This window comes from Oryx dammah, unplaced genomic scaffold, assembly GCF_014754425.2.
Source record: "Oryx dammah isolate SB20612 unplaced genomic scaffold, SCBI_Odam_1.1 HiC_scaffold_1, whole genome shotgun sequence".
Classification (NCBI taxonomy): domain Eukaryota; kingdom Metazoa; phylum Chordata; class Mammalia; order Artiodactyla; family Bovidae; genus Oryx; species Oryx dammah.
The window spans coordinates 54,646,131-54,664,452 of NW_024070185.1; the positions used below are offsets into that span (position 1 = coordinate 54,646,131).

An 18,322-nucleotide genomic window follows, 5' to 3' on the forward strand; every position below is an offset into this window, starting at 1 on the left:
AATATTATTCAGCCTTAAAAACAAGGGAAATCCTACAGTATGTGCCAACATGGAGGAATCTTGAGAACATTACATGAAGGGAAATTAGCCTGTCACAAAAAAGACAAATAAGGTATGATTCTGCTTATATAAGTTGTCAAGAGTAGTCAAATTCATAGAGACAGAAAGAAGGGAGAATTATTGTTTAATGGGTATAAGCTTTCAGTTTGCATGATAAAGTTCTGGAGATAGGTTATACAATGTGCATACACTGAACACTATTAAACTGTACAGTTAGAAATAATTAAGGTGGTACATCTTATGTTTAAATTTATGTTTATTTATTTACATAAAGTGCAGTCGCTCGGTAGTAACCGACTGTTTGCGACCCCACAGACTGTAGCCTTCCAGCCTCCTCCATCCATGGGATTTTCCAGGCAAGAGTACTGGGCTGGGTTGCCATTTCCTTCTCCAGGGGATCTTCCTGACCCAGGGATTGAACTTGAGTCTCCTGCATTTCAAACAGACGCTTTACCGTCTGAGCCATCAGGGAAGCCCTTATTTATTTATATTACAGTCTAAAATGATTTTTAAAACTCAACAGTAATGTCTTCTTTAATTCAACTATTTGGTTGAGCCGATGATATTTATACTCCTCAGAAGTCATCAGAAATCCACTTTGGCAGGAAAGTTCATTGAGTATTCAGTGTTGGAACCCAAAGGCCTCAGAGACAGCTAACCCACCCCCTACGTTATACATGCAGGGAAAGTGTCAATCATGTCTGACTCTTTAAGACCTTCTGGACTGTGGCCCACCAGGCTCTTCCATTTCCATGGGCTTTCCCAGGTCAAGAATACTGGAGTGGGTTGCTATGGTTGCTATTTCCTTCTCTGGGGCATCTTTACAACCCCAGATGGAACCTGGATCTCCTGCATTACAGGCAGACTCTTTACCATCTGAGCCACCAGGCATCTGGTATTTATACATGCAGGGAAGAGGAGTAAAACAGCTTTGACCTAAGAACACAAAGTTAATTGGCAGTTCAGCCAGAACAAAAATTAAGTCTTTCACATCACAATGCTCCATTTTCTTACACATATGCGATCCAGCAAACTTTCCTGAAAAACATGTTATTAAGAATTTTTAAAAAAATGAAAAGCCTGCTTAGGTTTTAATCACTGCCAGCATTTTGTTTTCATCAATTGCTTGCTTTAGCAAATGTGAACAAAGTAAAATACAGAAATGGTGAGGTATCATCAACATAACACTTCCCTGCATGTTTAATCTTCAGCACTGCAGTTCTCATGGTTTTGATCTTTGACACTAATGCCAATTGCTGCTGAGTCATTTGTTCAGAGAGCATCAGAAATGTAAGTTGGCCTGTGGTGAGGCCCATATGATGAGCATATTTAGAAGGTCAAAATTTTAGACTTGTGATTAACTACAATTATTTGAACTAAATACCTACCTAAAGATATTGAGACAAAATATAAAGAAAAAGATAAAGAGAAGGAGCTTACATTAGTGGAGCTTCACCCTCTATTTAAAAAACTTTAGATTATGCATTCATATGCCAAAGTGTCTAATATCTCCTTACTATATTCCTCATCTAGCCCTTCAGAAAGCCAGGCCACTTACAAACACTTTTTTTAAAAATTAAAGATTAAAAAAAATTTTTTTCCCTTGTCAAAGACAAAAACAATTCCCAAAGATCACAGCCAGTGCTGTCCATAACACCCACATTCTTTCTCTAATCCAGACAAGTTGTGATTTCTGAAAATGTGTTTAACATGGCTTTTGCTTTTAATGTGGTCAGTTTCTTAACCACAATATCTCGATAATAGTGTTATTATTTTTGCTCACAGGTATTTTCACCACAACTCTTTAGAATCATAGCTCCCCATCTCTTAACCGAAGTGACCCGATCGTGCTGCAACCAACTCAAAGGATATTTTTAGTTGTTAAGGGAACGTAGCAATACTTAGTCACAGAAAATTTGGACACCATGCAAACTACTAGCTCTGGGGAGCTGATAGTTTCAGCAGTAGATCACACTAAATTTCTTTGATCATGTCACATCTCTGTGTAGCTGAGTATTAAGCAGTTGCTGTGTTATAAAACAAGCATTGTGTGAATATGTGGCCCAAGATATGAGGATGACTGAGTCCAGTCTGAGTCCAAGTTTGAGAAGCAGGCCAGTGAACAACAGATACACTCAACCTATTAGTAAGTAAATTTGGTTACCCTAAGAATAAAATAAAAAATAGTATGCTATCTTTCAAAATATGTGTATTTTTTTTTCAGATGATTACTAAGTTGTTAGGATATAAATGCATATTGAGTTTTTTGGACCTAAGTATTTAATAAGCAGCCGTTGGGTTTCGGGTGTGTTTTTGGCCCAGTGACACCATGAAAAAAATTACTGAGACTCTAGGGTCACTGTGAACTGACAATGCTGGGGAACTTCTGCTCTAGAAGGTCCTAGAATTGACCTTGTGCTGATTTGAAGTGGTTTGAGTCCCCACAAAGAACTACTTTGAAAAGCCTGTTTGTTTTGTACTAGGTTATTGATGCCCCAGCGCACCTTCTTACGATGACAGAGAGGAATTCTACTACCAAAAATGTTGGACAACCTCAGAAAATGAGAAGCTACTCAGAAATACCACTGCTAAGCGACTGAATGTGGCTTCCAACTGGAAACTTAAATAGAGTCTTTGTTTAAATGATGGTCCTAAAGCATATTGAAGAGTCAGCCATCAGCAGCTCTGCTTCTTGGAATCACATACTTTAAAACACATTTTATTTTAAAGTAAACAAAGTGCAGCAGCCCTAAACAAATTTCCTTTTAGCCTTGACATTTCTGACCCTGCCAAAATGCAACAGCTAAAGAACATCAGTGGGACACCTGCAACTATTATCTCTTACTGAGATGCATTTCCAGTTAGCTGCTTCTAGGTAAGAATTTTCATTACCTTGCACATTTCCCTCGAGATCTGGTTTGAGGATTCCAAGTGTGATTACAATGCCGTGTGAAAACTGATGCAAAGAAGTCATGTATGGATTTTCACTTGTCACTCTCAGAGATAAAACAGTTAATTTTGGACTTTCTACTATTAAATTATTAAGACTTTTCTTGATTTTAAGAGAGGTTCAAATGCTTAAAATGCCCCTAACTTGTTTAAAAGTCCGTTACAGTCACAGTTCTGTAGCCTTTGGTTGCAGTGATCTTTTTTCACCACGTTCAGGTTTTGCCTTTCTTTCCACTTACATCTTTTTCCAGAAGCCACCTCAACTATATTTGGAAAAAAGTGGAGAAATCTATTCCAGTAAAAAAATTATGGTGATGCTTATTTGGATTTCCTTGAAGCAAATTTGTCAACAGCATTGATTTTTCATCATTCAACTTGTTTCTCCATGTTCAGCAAGAGCAGCTAATCCTGCCAAATGGGGTAACTTTTAGAAACTTGTCTTAATTATGTTCATCCATAATTTCCTAATGACCAGCAGACATAAAGGAAAGTATCCTAGAGGCTTTTTTGTCTGTGTCTAGTCTTCATTCATTTTACCCTAAGAGATTTTCCTTGTTAAAAGCCATGTGGCTGGGACAGATGGCCTTCATGTGTTATCTCCATCTTTATCAGCATTGAGGACATTTCTGTTGGGGTGACTTGACAGTAGCAGAATCTCCAGGAGTATATCCTACAGCCATCTGGCATTGATTTTTCAGCCACAACCCCTGAGGTTTCATGAGTTTCTCAGCATGAAGGAAATAATACATCTCTGGTCACTGCAACTGCTTAAGTGAGTGACCAGAACTTTCTGTGCCTATTAGTGTAAGGCAGAGATCATCTTGAAAAAGATGCTGTCTCCTTAACAGTCAAAAGCCAGTAAGATTCAACTAGGACTTTGTTTTATGTTTATAGGATAACATCCAAAAGCAAAGGACCTGAGTATAGTTCTAACCCTTGAACTTAGTAGCAACAAAAGTCTGACTGAACCACAGATATCCATGGACATAGTTTCCTTGTGTGTCAAATGCAAATGATTTTATTACCCAAGTCACAAAACCATTAGGAAACTAGATTTGAAAGTATGTGTTGTTATAATTACCAAGGGGGAACCCAGTATTTTGAACTCAACTGGGTTGGACAATCTATTCGATTTTGGCATTTGTATTATGTTTTTCTCTATTTGTGTTTTAAGTATAACTAGTATAATTGATATTCAGGAGAATTATTATAGTAGAAAAGTGCCTCTGTTGAAGAGATTCTTGTTTTACCACTTAATAAAACGAAGTACCCATTTCCTTAAAAAAAAAAAAAGCACCTGTTTAGCGCTTCTAACAGCTAACATAAAACTAGTGTTTAGATTCTTTTAAAAACTTCATCCTTTTACAAAGCTTTTAGTAATGACAGTGTTATAACATCATAATCTTTGTTCCTCTTAAATCCTTGAAATTTTGACTTTTGGAAAATCCTGATTTCAATTTTTAATTTTATCTTTTTCTTTCAAAAGCTGAGGGCTTCCTCACCCCCACCATCTTTTTTCCTTGGTTTTTCTTAACTTGGTTTCATGGGTAAAATATTCTGAAATTTTCTCACTTAATGGAAATTAGTGAACAAATGCAAAGAGAGAGGTATCCTGAGTGCTCAGATGTCATATTCCATTTGCCTTCATATTACACATCAACCTTGGGTTTGCCTTGGCTCCAATGGTAAGCAATCTACCTGCAATGCAGGAGACCCAGGTTCGATCCCTAGATAGAGGAATTCCATGGACAGAAGGACCTGGCAGGCTATGTATAGTACATGGGATCACAAAGAGTCGGACACAACTGAGTGACTAACACCTTCACATTTTCTCACTATACAACAGCCAGGGATAGCACAGTTACTTAAATAATTACAGTAGAAAATGTACTATCCTTTTTCTTTTTTTTAAGTTGACTTAAGATTGATTCAGTCTGAAGCTTGCTGTGGATGCTCTAGCTGACCATTCTGTCCCTGTCAGGGTCTTGTAAAACGGGGTTTTTCCAGCTTGTCAATGAATGCAGATCACTTTCTTTACATTTTCTCCCCTTATTGCTGATGCTTGCCTGGCAAATGCAAAGATATTGCTAAGCACTGATTTTTCCTAACATTGCATGAGGTGCTTCTGAACTCTTGACATCAGCTTGTGGCTACCTTACTTTTTGATCTACTTTTGAGAAATGGTTCCTCCTTTATCCCCAATCTGTTGTAGTTGTTTTATGTTGCTTTTTAATCATTCAGATTTTCATAACACCTCTATTGACCAAACACTAAACAATTATTTAAGATAACTACCTAAATTGAGATACTGCTCAGGTAACCAACGCATTCCAGTTTGCTTGGTACTGTCTTGGTTTTAGCACTGAAAGATCAGCATCTCAAACTCCTTAGTCTCAGGGAAACCAAAATAGTTGGTCATCCTACCAGTACTGAACAGTGGGATGAATTTGGCCTAAATTTAGATTGTCTTAACTTTCTCTGCTTTCATTTCCATGCCAAGCTATTTTTTATCACTATGAGCTCTGTATACAAACAAGTTCAACTTGTTTAACAGTGATTTAGAGTCAGAGAAGTCTTTGCAAGTTTGTCCTTCGTTTATAAAACACTCTCCTTTTCCTAATTCCCAGCATCATTTTTTATCTGTTTTCACCTGTAAGCTTTGAAGGATGCAATAGCTGATTCTGTCATGGTCTTGTAAGCAAACTGGGACAAGTTGGTTACCCAAGCAGTATTTCAAGTCAAGTAGGCATCTTAAATTAATTGCTTAGTGTTTGGTTGGTAGAAGTTTATCATGCAAGTCCATATGATTGAAAAGCAATCAAGAGCATTTACAAAAATATGAGCACTTGAACTCTGTTTTTGTGTAATAATTGGCTGGTTTTAACCTAAGTGGTTAGTTCAGTTATAGAAAAAAATAACAACGTAATTTAAAATAGGAACTCTGGATTCATCTCACAGTAGAACTATGGGTGACTTTATTTTATTTTCTAAATCACACTATTGCATGTATTACCTTTCCCAACAAAATCTTTTAAAAATAACTTTTAAAATAGATTTTTAAATAATTTCAATTAAACAAAATTTATAATGTTCACCAAAATCTCTCCCTAAGACCTTACCCTTTCTAGTTAGGGCTGTCCGCAGAAACAAACGTGGAAAATTACCTAGATCTTCTGTCCGCCAAGACATCATGCCAAAAGAAGAATACATTGATCAGGGTCCAAGAAACTGACACTTGTGAAGCAGGTCAGTCATGTAATAAGCTGACAAGTGATGAATGAATGGAATTCTAGAACAAGTTGCCAGAGGCAAAATGGAATTGGAAGGGGGACAGGGGACATTTGGAAAATGTCTTAGAATATTTTTTTATTGAACCAGGGAAACTTTCATCCATTCATTTACTCATTCATTCACTTGAAAATATTTATTGAATATATGCTATGTGCCAATGTTTACATTAATGAATCAAAGGTATTAAAAAACCATTACTCCTATAGAACTTATATCCTTTAGTGACAATAGATAGCAAATATTGTAAGTACACAAAGGTCCATCTAGTCAAGGCTATGGTTTTTCCAGTAGTCATGTATGGATGTGAGAGTTGGACTATAAAGAAAGCTGAGTGCAGAAATGATGCTTTTGAAGTGTGGTGTTGGAGCAGACTCTTGAGAGTCCCTTGGACTGCAAGGAGATCCAACCAGTCCATCCTACAGGAGATCAGTCCTGGGTTTTCATTGGAAGGACTGATGCTGAAGCTGAAACTCCAATACTTTGACCACCTGATGCAAAGAGCTGACTCATTTGAAAAGACCCTGAAGCTGGGAAAGATTGAGGGCGGCAGGAGAAGGGGACGACAGAGGATGAGATGGTTGGATGGCATCACTGACTCCATGGACATGAGTTTGAGTAAACTCTAGGAGTTGGTGATGGACAGGGAGGCCTGGCATGCTGAAGTTCAAGGAGTTGACATGACTGAGCGACTGAACTGAACTAAGTTCATAGTATATTTTTTTAATTTTGATAAATTCTAGTATTTATTAAATCATAAAGTCTGTAATCAAAAAAAAAAAATGTGGATCAAGAGAAACCTCTAACTACAAGGACTAGACAGCAAAGCCTATGAGAACGCCATGAAGTGTGTTACAGACAAGATTCTGAAACTTAAGTTATAAGCTGTTTTCTTTACATTTCCATTTCAGTAACTTTACTATTAAGTAGTTGTTATTCTTCTATTTTAAAACCCCAAATTCACATTTGTTCTCACGTTATTTAAGCTTTCTGTTCGTACTGATACCAGATATCTCGTAGGTGCCAAATTTTAGTAATGGTTTTATGTCAATCCATGCAGAAAAATATGAACCAATGCAGTAGTCAGATGAGGACCATTAATGCACAGATAATACACACATGCTGGCTGAAAGAACTGAAGGTATTTTTAAAAACTATAAAATAGACCTCAAGAAAACTGCGTTATTACTAAACAGCTCTCAACTATTAACACCCAAGTTCTTTATATTAAATAAATTTCTCAACAGAGATGTGTTAGACATTTTAATTACAGGGTTATCCTTCCCATACCCCTTCCCACCCTAACTCCCAAAATGCACTACTAGGGATGAGTATAATGTTACATGGGCAGAAATTTACAGATAACCATTTTCATCTTGAGCATGGATCTGAAAACTTTTATTTAAACTTCTGTTACTGTGCACAGTCCATCAAGCCTTCGAGATCTGACACTCACTGTTCCACCTGCTGCCACTGATCGATCAGATACTGACTGATTTAGATTAGGAACCAAAAGTCTCTGTTGGGTCAAGGAGTGTTGTGCAACAAGCGCAGATACATCCTCACTATCACTACTGGCATCGGATTCGGTTTCTTCAATCAAAGTGTCTGGTGCTGGTACCCTGCATGAAGATGGTGATTCATGCTCTTCTTCTCCTTCCCCTCTATGACTCCTTTCCGCTATGCTGTCTCCACCAAGTTGTAAATGTGCAAAAGAGTCTTCCAGAGAAGCGCTTGCATCAGGGGATGGCGTGGCGGGGCTTGTTAGCTGACCGTCTACTGACGTCAGGGGCCTCACAGACGACGACTGAACAGAAGCTCCGCTCTGAGCCGGTACACTGTCCGCTCCGTCAGCAGAGCTCTCTCTCGCTAGGTTTACGGTATTAGCATTACAGTCTAGCCTAAGTCCGGCTACTCCTTTCTTTGGTATATCTATTATATCCCGCTTGATCTTCCTGCGACGTCCATGTTCGTTTCTCCTATACTGTACCATATTTTCAAGATCAGCAACATACAGAAACCCGGCAATCAACATTTCAGTGCTCTTTTTACCTTTGGAAAAAGCATCTTCCAGCTCTCTGCTAGTGCGCTCATCATACTGCCACCACCCATTTCTTCCTTCATAATACCAAGCATATTCACCGTTTCCTCTACTTGCTGCCTTGAGTTCTTCTGGTGACAACAACGTTGGCTTATCAAGGAAATCTTCAGGAATTTCTTGTCGACAGAGGGCACATCGCTTTCCAAGCCATGAAGCTCCGTTCACACATAGATAGCAGAAAACATGCTTACAAGGCAGACTGACTGGGTGAACACATGTTTGCAGACAAATGGCACATTCAGGGACAGTTAGAGAAGGTGCAGTATTAGAACAGGACTCATTTGCTTTCCTGTTCGTAGGAAGCATGTTTATAGAGTGATCAATTTCTCCACAGCCAGGCATCATTTCTATTACAGACCCCACAGATGCCTGCCACAAAAATAAAATCTCATCTTCATGAGTAATCAGCCAGTTTGCAGAATTTTCTCCTCCATTGCTGGATCATCCTGTGCTCTGTGACCACAGCCGAAGCCTCCTCTTCGTCTTTTCTCTTTGGCCTCCGAGCCTGCAGCGGCCAGGAACGCGCGCACGCACGCGGCCATCCCATATATATATATATATTTTTTTTTTTTTTAAGTGAAAAGTACTATGAGAAAAAATAGAGTAGGCTTAAGGTCATCAGGAATGCAAGGCAGTGTAGATAAAATAAAGATTTTAATATTAAATTGAGAGCAGAGAAGATTGCTACTAGTAAAAGTTCTTAAAAGGAATCAAACTTTACCTAGAGGAAACAGTGAATGAAAATAATAACTTTGCAAAATCCATTGCAATTGAAAATGCTGTTTGACATCTAACCTTAGACTTGGTAGGACAAAGGGAAAGCAATGGGTTAATGTCAACTGGATCCTGCCTCGTTGGAGCCTCTTTTCCTTCAAATGTGTCAGTTCCTATTTGTTTTTACTGCAGATTAGATGAGCAATGCAATTGTACTAATAATTTCCAGAGTAATTTCACCAGGAAACTACAAAAAGTTTATTTTGTGTAAATAAGCATTATCTAGCAAACATTTTTTGCTGTGATCTACAGTAAGATATAACCCATCAGGGCTTCTCTATTGGAGTAAACAGGAGACATTTCTGTTTTTATTCTTTTTTTTCTTGACATCAAATGCTACTAAAAAATAGGTTTAGTATTTTAATTGATGATTGACTTTATGGTATATGTTTATACAGTTGTTTGCATATACATGAATAACAATTGAAAAGATTTAAAACTACATAGATAAATAAAGCCATTAAGCCAATGATAACAAGAAAGACTTTTGAGGGAAAAAGTTACATTGCCTATAACCCACCATTCTATAATGTATTTAAATTATACATCCTTTGTTAAAAATTCAGTCTTGGACTGAGTAAAACTCAGTCCTGCAAAAGAGTGCAGAAAGAATATGCATCAATGCAGTGAATGCATGAATGGAAGTAAAGATGAATGTAATCATGACCAGAAACCCTCATGCATTATGAAAACTTAGTCATACATCCACTGCTCCCTGTTATTAAGAAAACTAAGCCTCACAGAGGAGAAACATTATATAAATTGTACTGTTTAAAAATTGCTGTGTTCATTATGAGAAGCTTAATTATGGTCATCATTTATCCCCCAAAATCAAAGTCTCATCAAAGAATTCATAGTAATGAATGTTACTCATTAAAAATTAATGAACAAGTGGCTTTTCTAAAGGTATCAAGTCTGTGGACTCTCATCATTTTCCTTTCTTGTTTAAAAGAATTAATACTCATGCAAATCAGATCCAAATGACTACAGTTTAGATGGTTACTTAGTACTACAGATTATGGATTTGTTTATTACCATAGAAGCCAATTATATTTGTCATCTTAGACTAGATTATGCTCTGATAAACAAACCTTGGAATCTCAGTGGCTTAATAAAACAAAGATTTCTTTCTTGCTCATGCATAATGTGATGGAAGTCAGAGTACCCCTCACAGCAGCTCTCCTCTCTACAGTGACTCAGCAAACCATGCTGCTTCCATTCTGAATCTCTATCATTTCAACCTTCTAGATCATCATGGAACAAAAAGAGAGAGATAGAAGGCTGTGCGTCAGCTCTTAAATGCCTAAACCTTAAGTAACGCGTAATCCAATACCACATGGTTTGGGGTCTATAAGTATTTGGGTTTGTTTGTTTGGCTGCATCGGGTCTTAGTTGTGGCACATGGGATCTTCACTGTGTCATGCGGAATCCCTCACTGTGAATGCATGGACTCTCCAGTTGTGGCACGCAGGCTCAATAGTTGCGGCACAGGCTTAGCTGCACCGTGGCATGTGGGATCTTAGTTCTCTGACCAGGGATCAAGCCTCCATCTCCTATACTGCAAGGCAGATTGTTAACCAGTGGAGCACCAGGGAAGTCCCTGCCATGTGGTTTTGACAAGCACATCTGGAACATGCAGGGAAGGCAGGAGAATATTCAGTGAATAACAATGTGCCTGCAACAGCAGTAGCAAAACCAAAAGAAGAGATTGGTGAATTGCATATTACTTAGTAAGTACTTTTGGATATTTTGCATAACGTTAGGAGGAGGGAGAGAGTGAAAATTCCAAAACACAGCCCCAAACACCTTTGTCTCTTGAAAACAATGAAATAATGTAAAAATCCATGAGTTAGTTATTTAACAGCTTGTGTTCCTGTGCTCAGACTGCTACTATGATAATTGTTCACAGTCCAAGAGGAACCAAACCATCAGTGAAGGTAAATCCATCTCTTGAAGAAAAATGGAAAGAATTACTTCTTTGAGTATGGGGTTGTAGATGGCACAAGCAAAGCCCCACTCTTCTGATGGATGTACTATTCTATTAAGGTCTAAGGAATGCTTTCTTTACCAGGTTAACAAGAGAGACAATGCTTTGACTGAGAAGGAAAAACTCTTCATTCTGAAGTCTTGCTTGAGAATACACACAATTTAGCTTCACTTTCTTCTTCATCCCTAGGCTAAAATAGCAAATAAATGAAAAACCGAGTTAATTAAATGCATGTTTTAACACCATTTATCTGGCATTGATTGGCTGAGGCCACTTAGAATAAAGTGTGAAATAGTTAATACAAGTGCTGGCCATCTCCTAGAGAAGGTGACCTCAAGGTCATATAATTGTTGCAAGTAATTTATTTAGCTTAAAATGAATGTGTTCTCAATTAGGTTGGTAAGCATTATAATAACACAAGTGGGATTTTTATTTGCTTCTGTTTTCGTTGTGAAGGTCTAGTTATTGGATTTGTGTGTCTATATTTAGTCCTCTAATACACGATCCCTCCCAGTAAAGATGAGGATCCTTATTCACGCTGACTAATAGGGAAGGATCCTAAGGTTGAAGGTATTGGCCTGATCACGCCAGAGGCAATGGAGGAGTTCACACACGGCACAGGTGCCAGAAGAAAATGTTATCTGGAGGTTGGCTCTGCTTGTGGAAACTATCTCTCCTCCCCAAATACAGATCCATAAGCATCTTAAACTAGGCCCATAAACTGGTCCTTAATATGACAATGAGGGATTTCCCAGGTGGCACTACTGGTAAGGACCTCACCTGCCAGTGTAGGAGACATAAGAGATCTAGGTTCAATCTCTGGATCAGGAAGATCCCCTACAGGAGGGCACAGGCAGTCCACTCCAGTATTCTTGCCTGGAGAATCCCATGGACAGAGGAGCCTGGTGGGCTATCGTCCACAGGGTCACAAAGAGTCAGACACAACTGAAGCAACTTAGCACGCACACACGCATGAAAATAAACCACCACTGGGGCACTTCAGTGTTTATTGCAGGATTTGTTTGGCTGGAATTCATATTTTACACACACACTTCTCTTCCTCTAATCTTTGGGTCCTCTAAGGTGGAAAAATTGTTATCCCTGGTACTCCACTTCCAGATTTGAACTTCTGATTTTCTTAGTGTAGATAGGGAAGCTGAAGACAGTGGAACCGTTCCTTGGGCAGATGTGATAAAGAAATTTTAAAAGTCAACATTCAGGTGACTGACTCTTTAACAACCCTGCTCACCCAGACCTCCTCTGGGAACTTTTCTATCTCTGCAGGGATGCCAAATGCACAATGAGTAATTCTGTATGAACAAGTACAATAATTATTACTATCACGTTCCCTTATCTACAAGCTGTCAGAGATGAGGGAGTTGGTCCGTTACAGGGCCCAGCAGAGTCGAGTCTGAAGCAGAGGACTCAGCCAGCAGATGTCTCTGTTAGACTCAAGACAGTGAAGTCTCTACATCCCCCTGGGGAGAGCACCAAATCTCTCAGGACAAGTATAGCCAAAATGCATGTTTCCATCCAAAAATTAGGAAGTCTGGCACTGGTCATACTTGAGTTCCAGTTTAGATTGTCAACTGTGCAACATACTTCCTGTTGAAATCCCCTGGTGAGGTGGAAAGGCTCACTCGTTCTCCTGGTGGAGACAGGCTGAGTCATCCCCGGTCACAGCCCCTGCATAAAATACAACCCACGTGCAACCTTCCTTCTCCAGAACTGAAACTAACCCTCACCACACTGTCTGCTCAGAGACCATCAGCTTTTCTCCGTAGGCTTTCACCAGCACAAATTTACAGTCCTTGGGAATAACAGAGGCACTGTTTGGTTTTGTTTTTTCTGGTCAACCCCATGGACTGCGATTCAAACAAGTGATCAAACCTGTGAAATTGTTCGAGATGAAAAGTCACACAAGTGAGAAGGAAGGAGTGTAAATGTGTTCTCCAAAGCAGAGTTGTGAATGCTTAGTCACTTAGTTGTGTCCAACTCCCTGAGACCCCATGGACTATAGCCTGCCAGGCTCCTCCATCCATGGGATTATCAGGCAAGAACAGTAGAGTGGGTTGCCATTTCTGCTTGCTACCAACTCACTTTTGTCTGATGTACGTCAGTGGCTTTGCAACTCAGAAAAGCTATCTCTTTATCTCCCAGCACATTAGAGGTGGATATGAAGACTTTATATTGAAAAGTTCCATAACTGAATCTCAGTAACTGTGATGCCTCTCTCTAGCCTTAAGAAACACTGTCCAGTGGTAAGAAAATTGGACTGAGCATTAGAACAGTGTTTAATTCCAACTCCTCTTTTCATTCCCTGTGTGATGGCGAGTTACTTGACTTTTCTCATCCTGCTTTGTTCTGTGTGGCATAGGAATACTAACCAGAACAAAGACAAAGTTTCTAGAAGAAGTTGAACAATTCTTACTTCTCAGGACTGTCCTCAGGCATACATAAGATAATGTATACAATACTCTTTTTTTGGATTAAGAATGATGAAGTACATTATTATCTTTTTGTTTATTTATCTATTGGCTGCATTGGGTCTTCGTTGCTATCCATGGGCTTTCTCTAGTTTCAGTGAGTGGGAGCTACTCTCTAGTTGCGGTGCAGGGGCTTCTCATTGCCATGTCCTCTCTTGTTGCAGAGCACAGGCTCTAGGTGCACAGGCTTAGTAGCTGCAGCACGTGGGCTCAGTAGTTCCAGCTCACGCTCTAGAGCGTGGGCTCAGTCGTTGTGGCACAGGAGCTTAGTTGCCCTGTGGCATGTGGAATCTTCCTAAATCAGGGATCAAACCCATGTTCCCTGCACTGGAAGGTGGATTCCTAACCACTAGACCACCAGGAAAGTCCTATAATACTCTTGAATCATATTCAATTACTGTTTATTCCTTGTCTTCTTCTCATCTTTCTCATTGATTTGATCAACAGGAGGTTATGAATGCTTTTTTAAAAATTGATAAGGGATTAAGTAGCTAAAATGAAGTTTGGGATTATTAGAACATATCGGAGGTCTTAATTTACTGTTTTCTATTCTTTCGAATGGCTCTTCCCTGGTGGCTCGGTGGTAGAGAATCCACCTGCAATGCCAGAGATGCAAGTCCCACGCTTGGGATCCCGGAGTCAGGAAGATTCTCTGGAGGAGGAAATGGCAACCCACTCCTGTATTCTTACCTGGGAAATCCCATGGGCAGGGGAGCCTGGTGGCCTACAGTCTATGGGGCTGCAAGAGTCGAACACAACTTAGCGACTAAACAACAACATTCCTTTAACACAGCACAAGTGTTCAGAGACAGAAGAATAGCACAGATTATGTATCAGATTATTCATGTATTCCTTGGTTTGAAAGCTATTGATTACACTGTGTTTTCTCAGTTATCAGACTGTGACAAAAGAAGGTCATTTGAACCAAGCAAATATATTGCTTCAAATATACCAGAAGCAAAGTCTGAATAACTTCTCTAACATTCGTATATCCATCAGTCAATTATTTCTATGTTTACTGGGATCCTCTTTTATGCCTCACCCTCTGCTGATGGAAAGGTGACTCCCAGGTCATGACCCTTGCTGTCAGGAACATCACTCTACAGTCTGGGAGGAATAGCTTTAAATGAATATCTCCAATGGTAACTGATAAATTGGATTCTAAACGGAGTTTAAAGCCTCAAGAGAACTCAAATAAGATTTTGTATGCTTGAAATAGTGATAGGAGTTTGGATCAGAGAAAGTCTTTATAAAGGACTAATCTAACAGGTGGGACTCAATTGATAAGAGGAGCAGTAGCTGGATAATAGATGGGGGAGGAGGAGGAGGACGTCTTAGGTCCTAGGAATAACCAGAACAAAGGAAGAGGAACTTTGGAGGAAGTTGAAATCTCCCCCCATATTTCACTGTAACAAAGTGTCCTGAAGTTGCAAGAGTATTCACACTAAACACAGATGTACAGAGGAAATGCAGTTTTTATTCCCTAGAGCTGCTATGACCTTTGCAGTTAGTGAGTGGAGGGAAATTTAACTGTTTAAAACCCAGTCCAATCCAGTATTTTAGCAGCCTTCTTTGATTTGACTCAGGCTCTTTGGGGTAGCTGGCTGGTCTTCCAGGACCCTCCTCTTTTCCCTGATTCTCTCCTTCCCTAATTTCTGATGCAGAATTCCTTTGCTTAACCACAGAAATCCCTGATTTTTGATCCAGTGTCTTCCTCTCAAAGGGCAAATCAGGCTTCTCAGTCTGATCTGCCCAGATCAGAGATCTTATCCAGATCTCTAAAGGCAGGATAGCCTGGCACAGTTTTGACCCTGTCTGTCTACTGCCTCATTTTCTTCTCTCTCCTTCCCAGATCATCAGATTGCAGAGTGACGTTTGACCCCCTGTTTTCTAAGGTATAATATGCATGAGATGTGGTGGGAGGGAAGCTGATTTGCCCACGAAAGAATATAAATTAAGAAATAAGCCAAAAATATTTATTTCAAAACCATGCAAATTTAACAGAGGAGTTTTTATGTGTGTGATTTCAAAGCACTTTTGAAAGTTTTCAGTGTTTCAGCAACACAGAGGAACCCAGGTCCAGTTTACATCTTATTCACATTTCAGATAATCAACCTATGGACACAATACATCTACCTACTCTCAAGGCCAGGTTTTTGGCTTCTGAACAACATATGGTAAGTGGTTCATAGTAATAGAAACATATCTTTCTCTTTAGCAATGATGGGAATGCTATTTAAAATTTAAATCTCCCACAATTAAGATAGCACCAAACATTTGAATCCATTTCATGCTAAAGATTTTCCCACTCTCTAGTCTATAATGCTTATGATCCAGGTCAAATGGAGACGTTGCACAAAGACTATAACTTCAAATGAAGCCTCTCAGTGAGCAATAACATTTATAGAAATATGTGAAAGAGAAGTGTAGTAGTCCCTCCTTATTCATAGTTTTGCTTTCTGCAGTTTCAGTTACCTTCAGTCAACTGTAGTCCAAAAATATTAAATGGAAAATTCCAGAAATAAACAATTTATAAGGCTTAAATTACATGTTTTTCTGAGTAGCATGATGAAACCTCATGCTGTCTGACTCCATCCTGCTTCTCCCCACCCAGGATCCCCAGCCATCCTCATCATATGCCAGTCATGGTTCTATGATCCAGAACGACTCAACACAGATGATCCTTCTTCTGACATAGCATCAGAAAGACAGTAGTACTAGTAGCCTAATGCTATGTCACAGTAGCTATATCATTCACCTCCCTTCATCTCACCAGGTAGGTTTTTTTTCATCATCAGAAGAAGGGTGAATACAGTACAGGAAGATATTTTGATTGAGAGAGAGACCATATTCACATAACTTTTATTACAGTGTAATTGTTCTACTTTATTATTAGTTATTTTTAATCTCTAACTGTGCCTGATTTACAAATTAAACTTTATCATAGTTATATATGTATAGGGACAAAAACGTAATCTATGTAGGGTTCAGTACTATGCACTTTTTCAGACATCCACTGGGGATCTTGGAACATGTCCCCCATGGATAAGGAAGGACGACTGTATCTATAAAAGAAACATCAGGGCAGAAACAGCTCTGAAACACATATGCTTTCAGTCTATAAAAGAGGCTCTGATCAATGCAGTTTGTGAAGTTTCATTCTTTGAAAGCGAAGGTTTTCCCCAGAAGGTGATGGAGACTGACTTTGTCCTGCAGCTGTTTTATAAGAACCTGGAATACATTTAAATTTCAATTTTAATAACTTCATTGGCATGACAGGGCAGGCATGTTTTGTGAAAGTCAGTATAACTGAACCCCTGTCTAGGAATTGGTTTCATCACCTCTCTGTTTGGCCATACTGCCTGGTCATATCTGGATAACAGACTGCCGGGGCCAGGGATAACACTTTTTTCCTATCTCCTCTCCTCTGTCTTCTAATTCTCTACAATAAGTGGTGTTTGGGAAAAGTAAAAGGCTTGTGATAATATGCTACTTTTAAATGTATCCAGTCCTTGGATTTTTGCCAAATGTATTTCTGTATTATAGTCAGTGAGCCTGAGATGGCTAAATCTGTAGATCTGAGTTGGCCTTTTAGAAAAACAATCTAGGATATTTGTGAAATATTCCCTTTCTGGCACTGCAAGTATGGATATTTCTTTGTTTATGACTATCACCCATTTGAAGGATCATGCCAGGATAGGAAGCTGCAATGATGCAAAAACAAAACAAAAAACTGTCAAGAAATACATACTGTTCATATACAGAATGTCTATAAAACTATACAGATATAGCCGAATACATGCAATGCCGTCAATGACATTGCCAATCTTTAAGAAAATTAAAATAATTTGAAATAATATTAGCATAGCATTGCCAACTTCAGCAAATCTATTAATATTCATCATGACATTAACATAGATGATAACTTTTTCCACCTAAGCTCCCAGACTTTATAGACACCCAGCACATTATGATCCCAGATTTATTTTTAATGTGTGGCTCAGATGGTAAAGAATCCACCTGCAATGCAGGAGATTGAGATTCGATCCCTGAGTAGAGAAGATCTGCTGGAGAAGGAAATGGCTACCCACTCCAGTATTCTTGCCCAGAGAATTCCATAGACAGAGGAGGCTACATGGGGTTATAAAAGAGTCAGACACCACTAGGCAACTAACACTCGCACTTTCATGTACCTGTGCATATTCAAAACATCAGGAAAACATACAACAAAATTTTAACAGTGAGTAAAATTATATATCATTTCTCTTTTCTTCTTTGTTCTGATTTTTCCGCTATTTCTAATGTTAGCATGTGTTACTCTTGTGTTGAGGGAAAAAATTAAAAATAAAAGTCAACAGAATAAACTGTCCACATGTCTACTATACAGTGTAAGTACTGGTAGATAGATTCTGCTGTGGACATATTCAGTTACTTAAATGATGTTTGTGGGGCTGACACTTTGACGATAACTGACATGCCTTAAAAATCTAGGGAGAAAAGAAGTAAAAGGAAAAGAGGAGTAACAAGAAGTACTAAAGAGTCCAAATGTCTTCTCCTAACACATTTATGATAGTCTGAATGTAGTCATTTTCTCGCATCAGCAAAGCTCTTAGGGAAAGGACAGACTGTGAAAGAAGGGTTCCTTCATCTTTGACTTGATAAAGCTACCGAAAGCCC

The 18,322-nt window shown here is 38.9% G+C and overlaps 1 protein-coding gene across 1 annotated transcript; it reads right to left on the reverse strand.

The window, feature by feature from the left end:
• Window positions 1–7,212: 7,212 nt before the first annotated feature.
• On the reverse strand, window positions 7,213–8,877 carry LOC120876332 (E3 ubiquitin-protein ligase RNF146-B-like). Its single transcript, XM_040258179.1, has one exon. It carries the CDS (start codon window positions 8,741–8,743, stop codon window positions 7,700–7,702), a length of 1,044 nt encoding a protein of 347 aa, XP_040114113.1. The 5' UTR covers window positions 8,744–8,877; the 3' UTR covers window positions 7,213–7,699.
• Between the last annotated feature and the right edge of the window lie 9,445 nt (window positions 8,878–18,322).

Excerpts from the sequence above, each read along its gene's own strand:
- LOC120876332 (XM_040258179.1), bottom strand. The coding sequence starts at position 8,743 with ATGATGCCTGGCTGTGGAGAAATTGATCACTCTATAAACATGCTTCCT.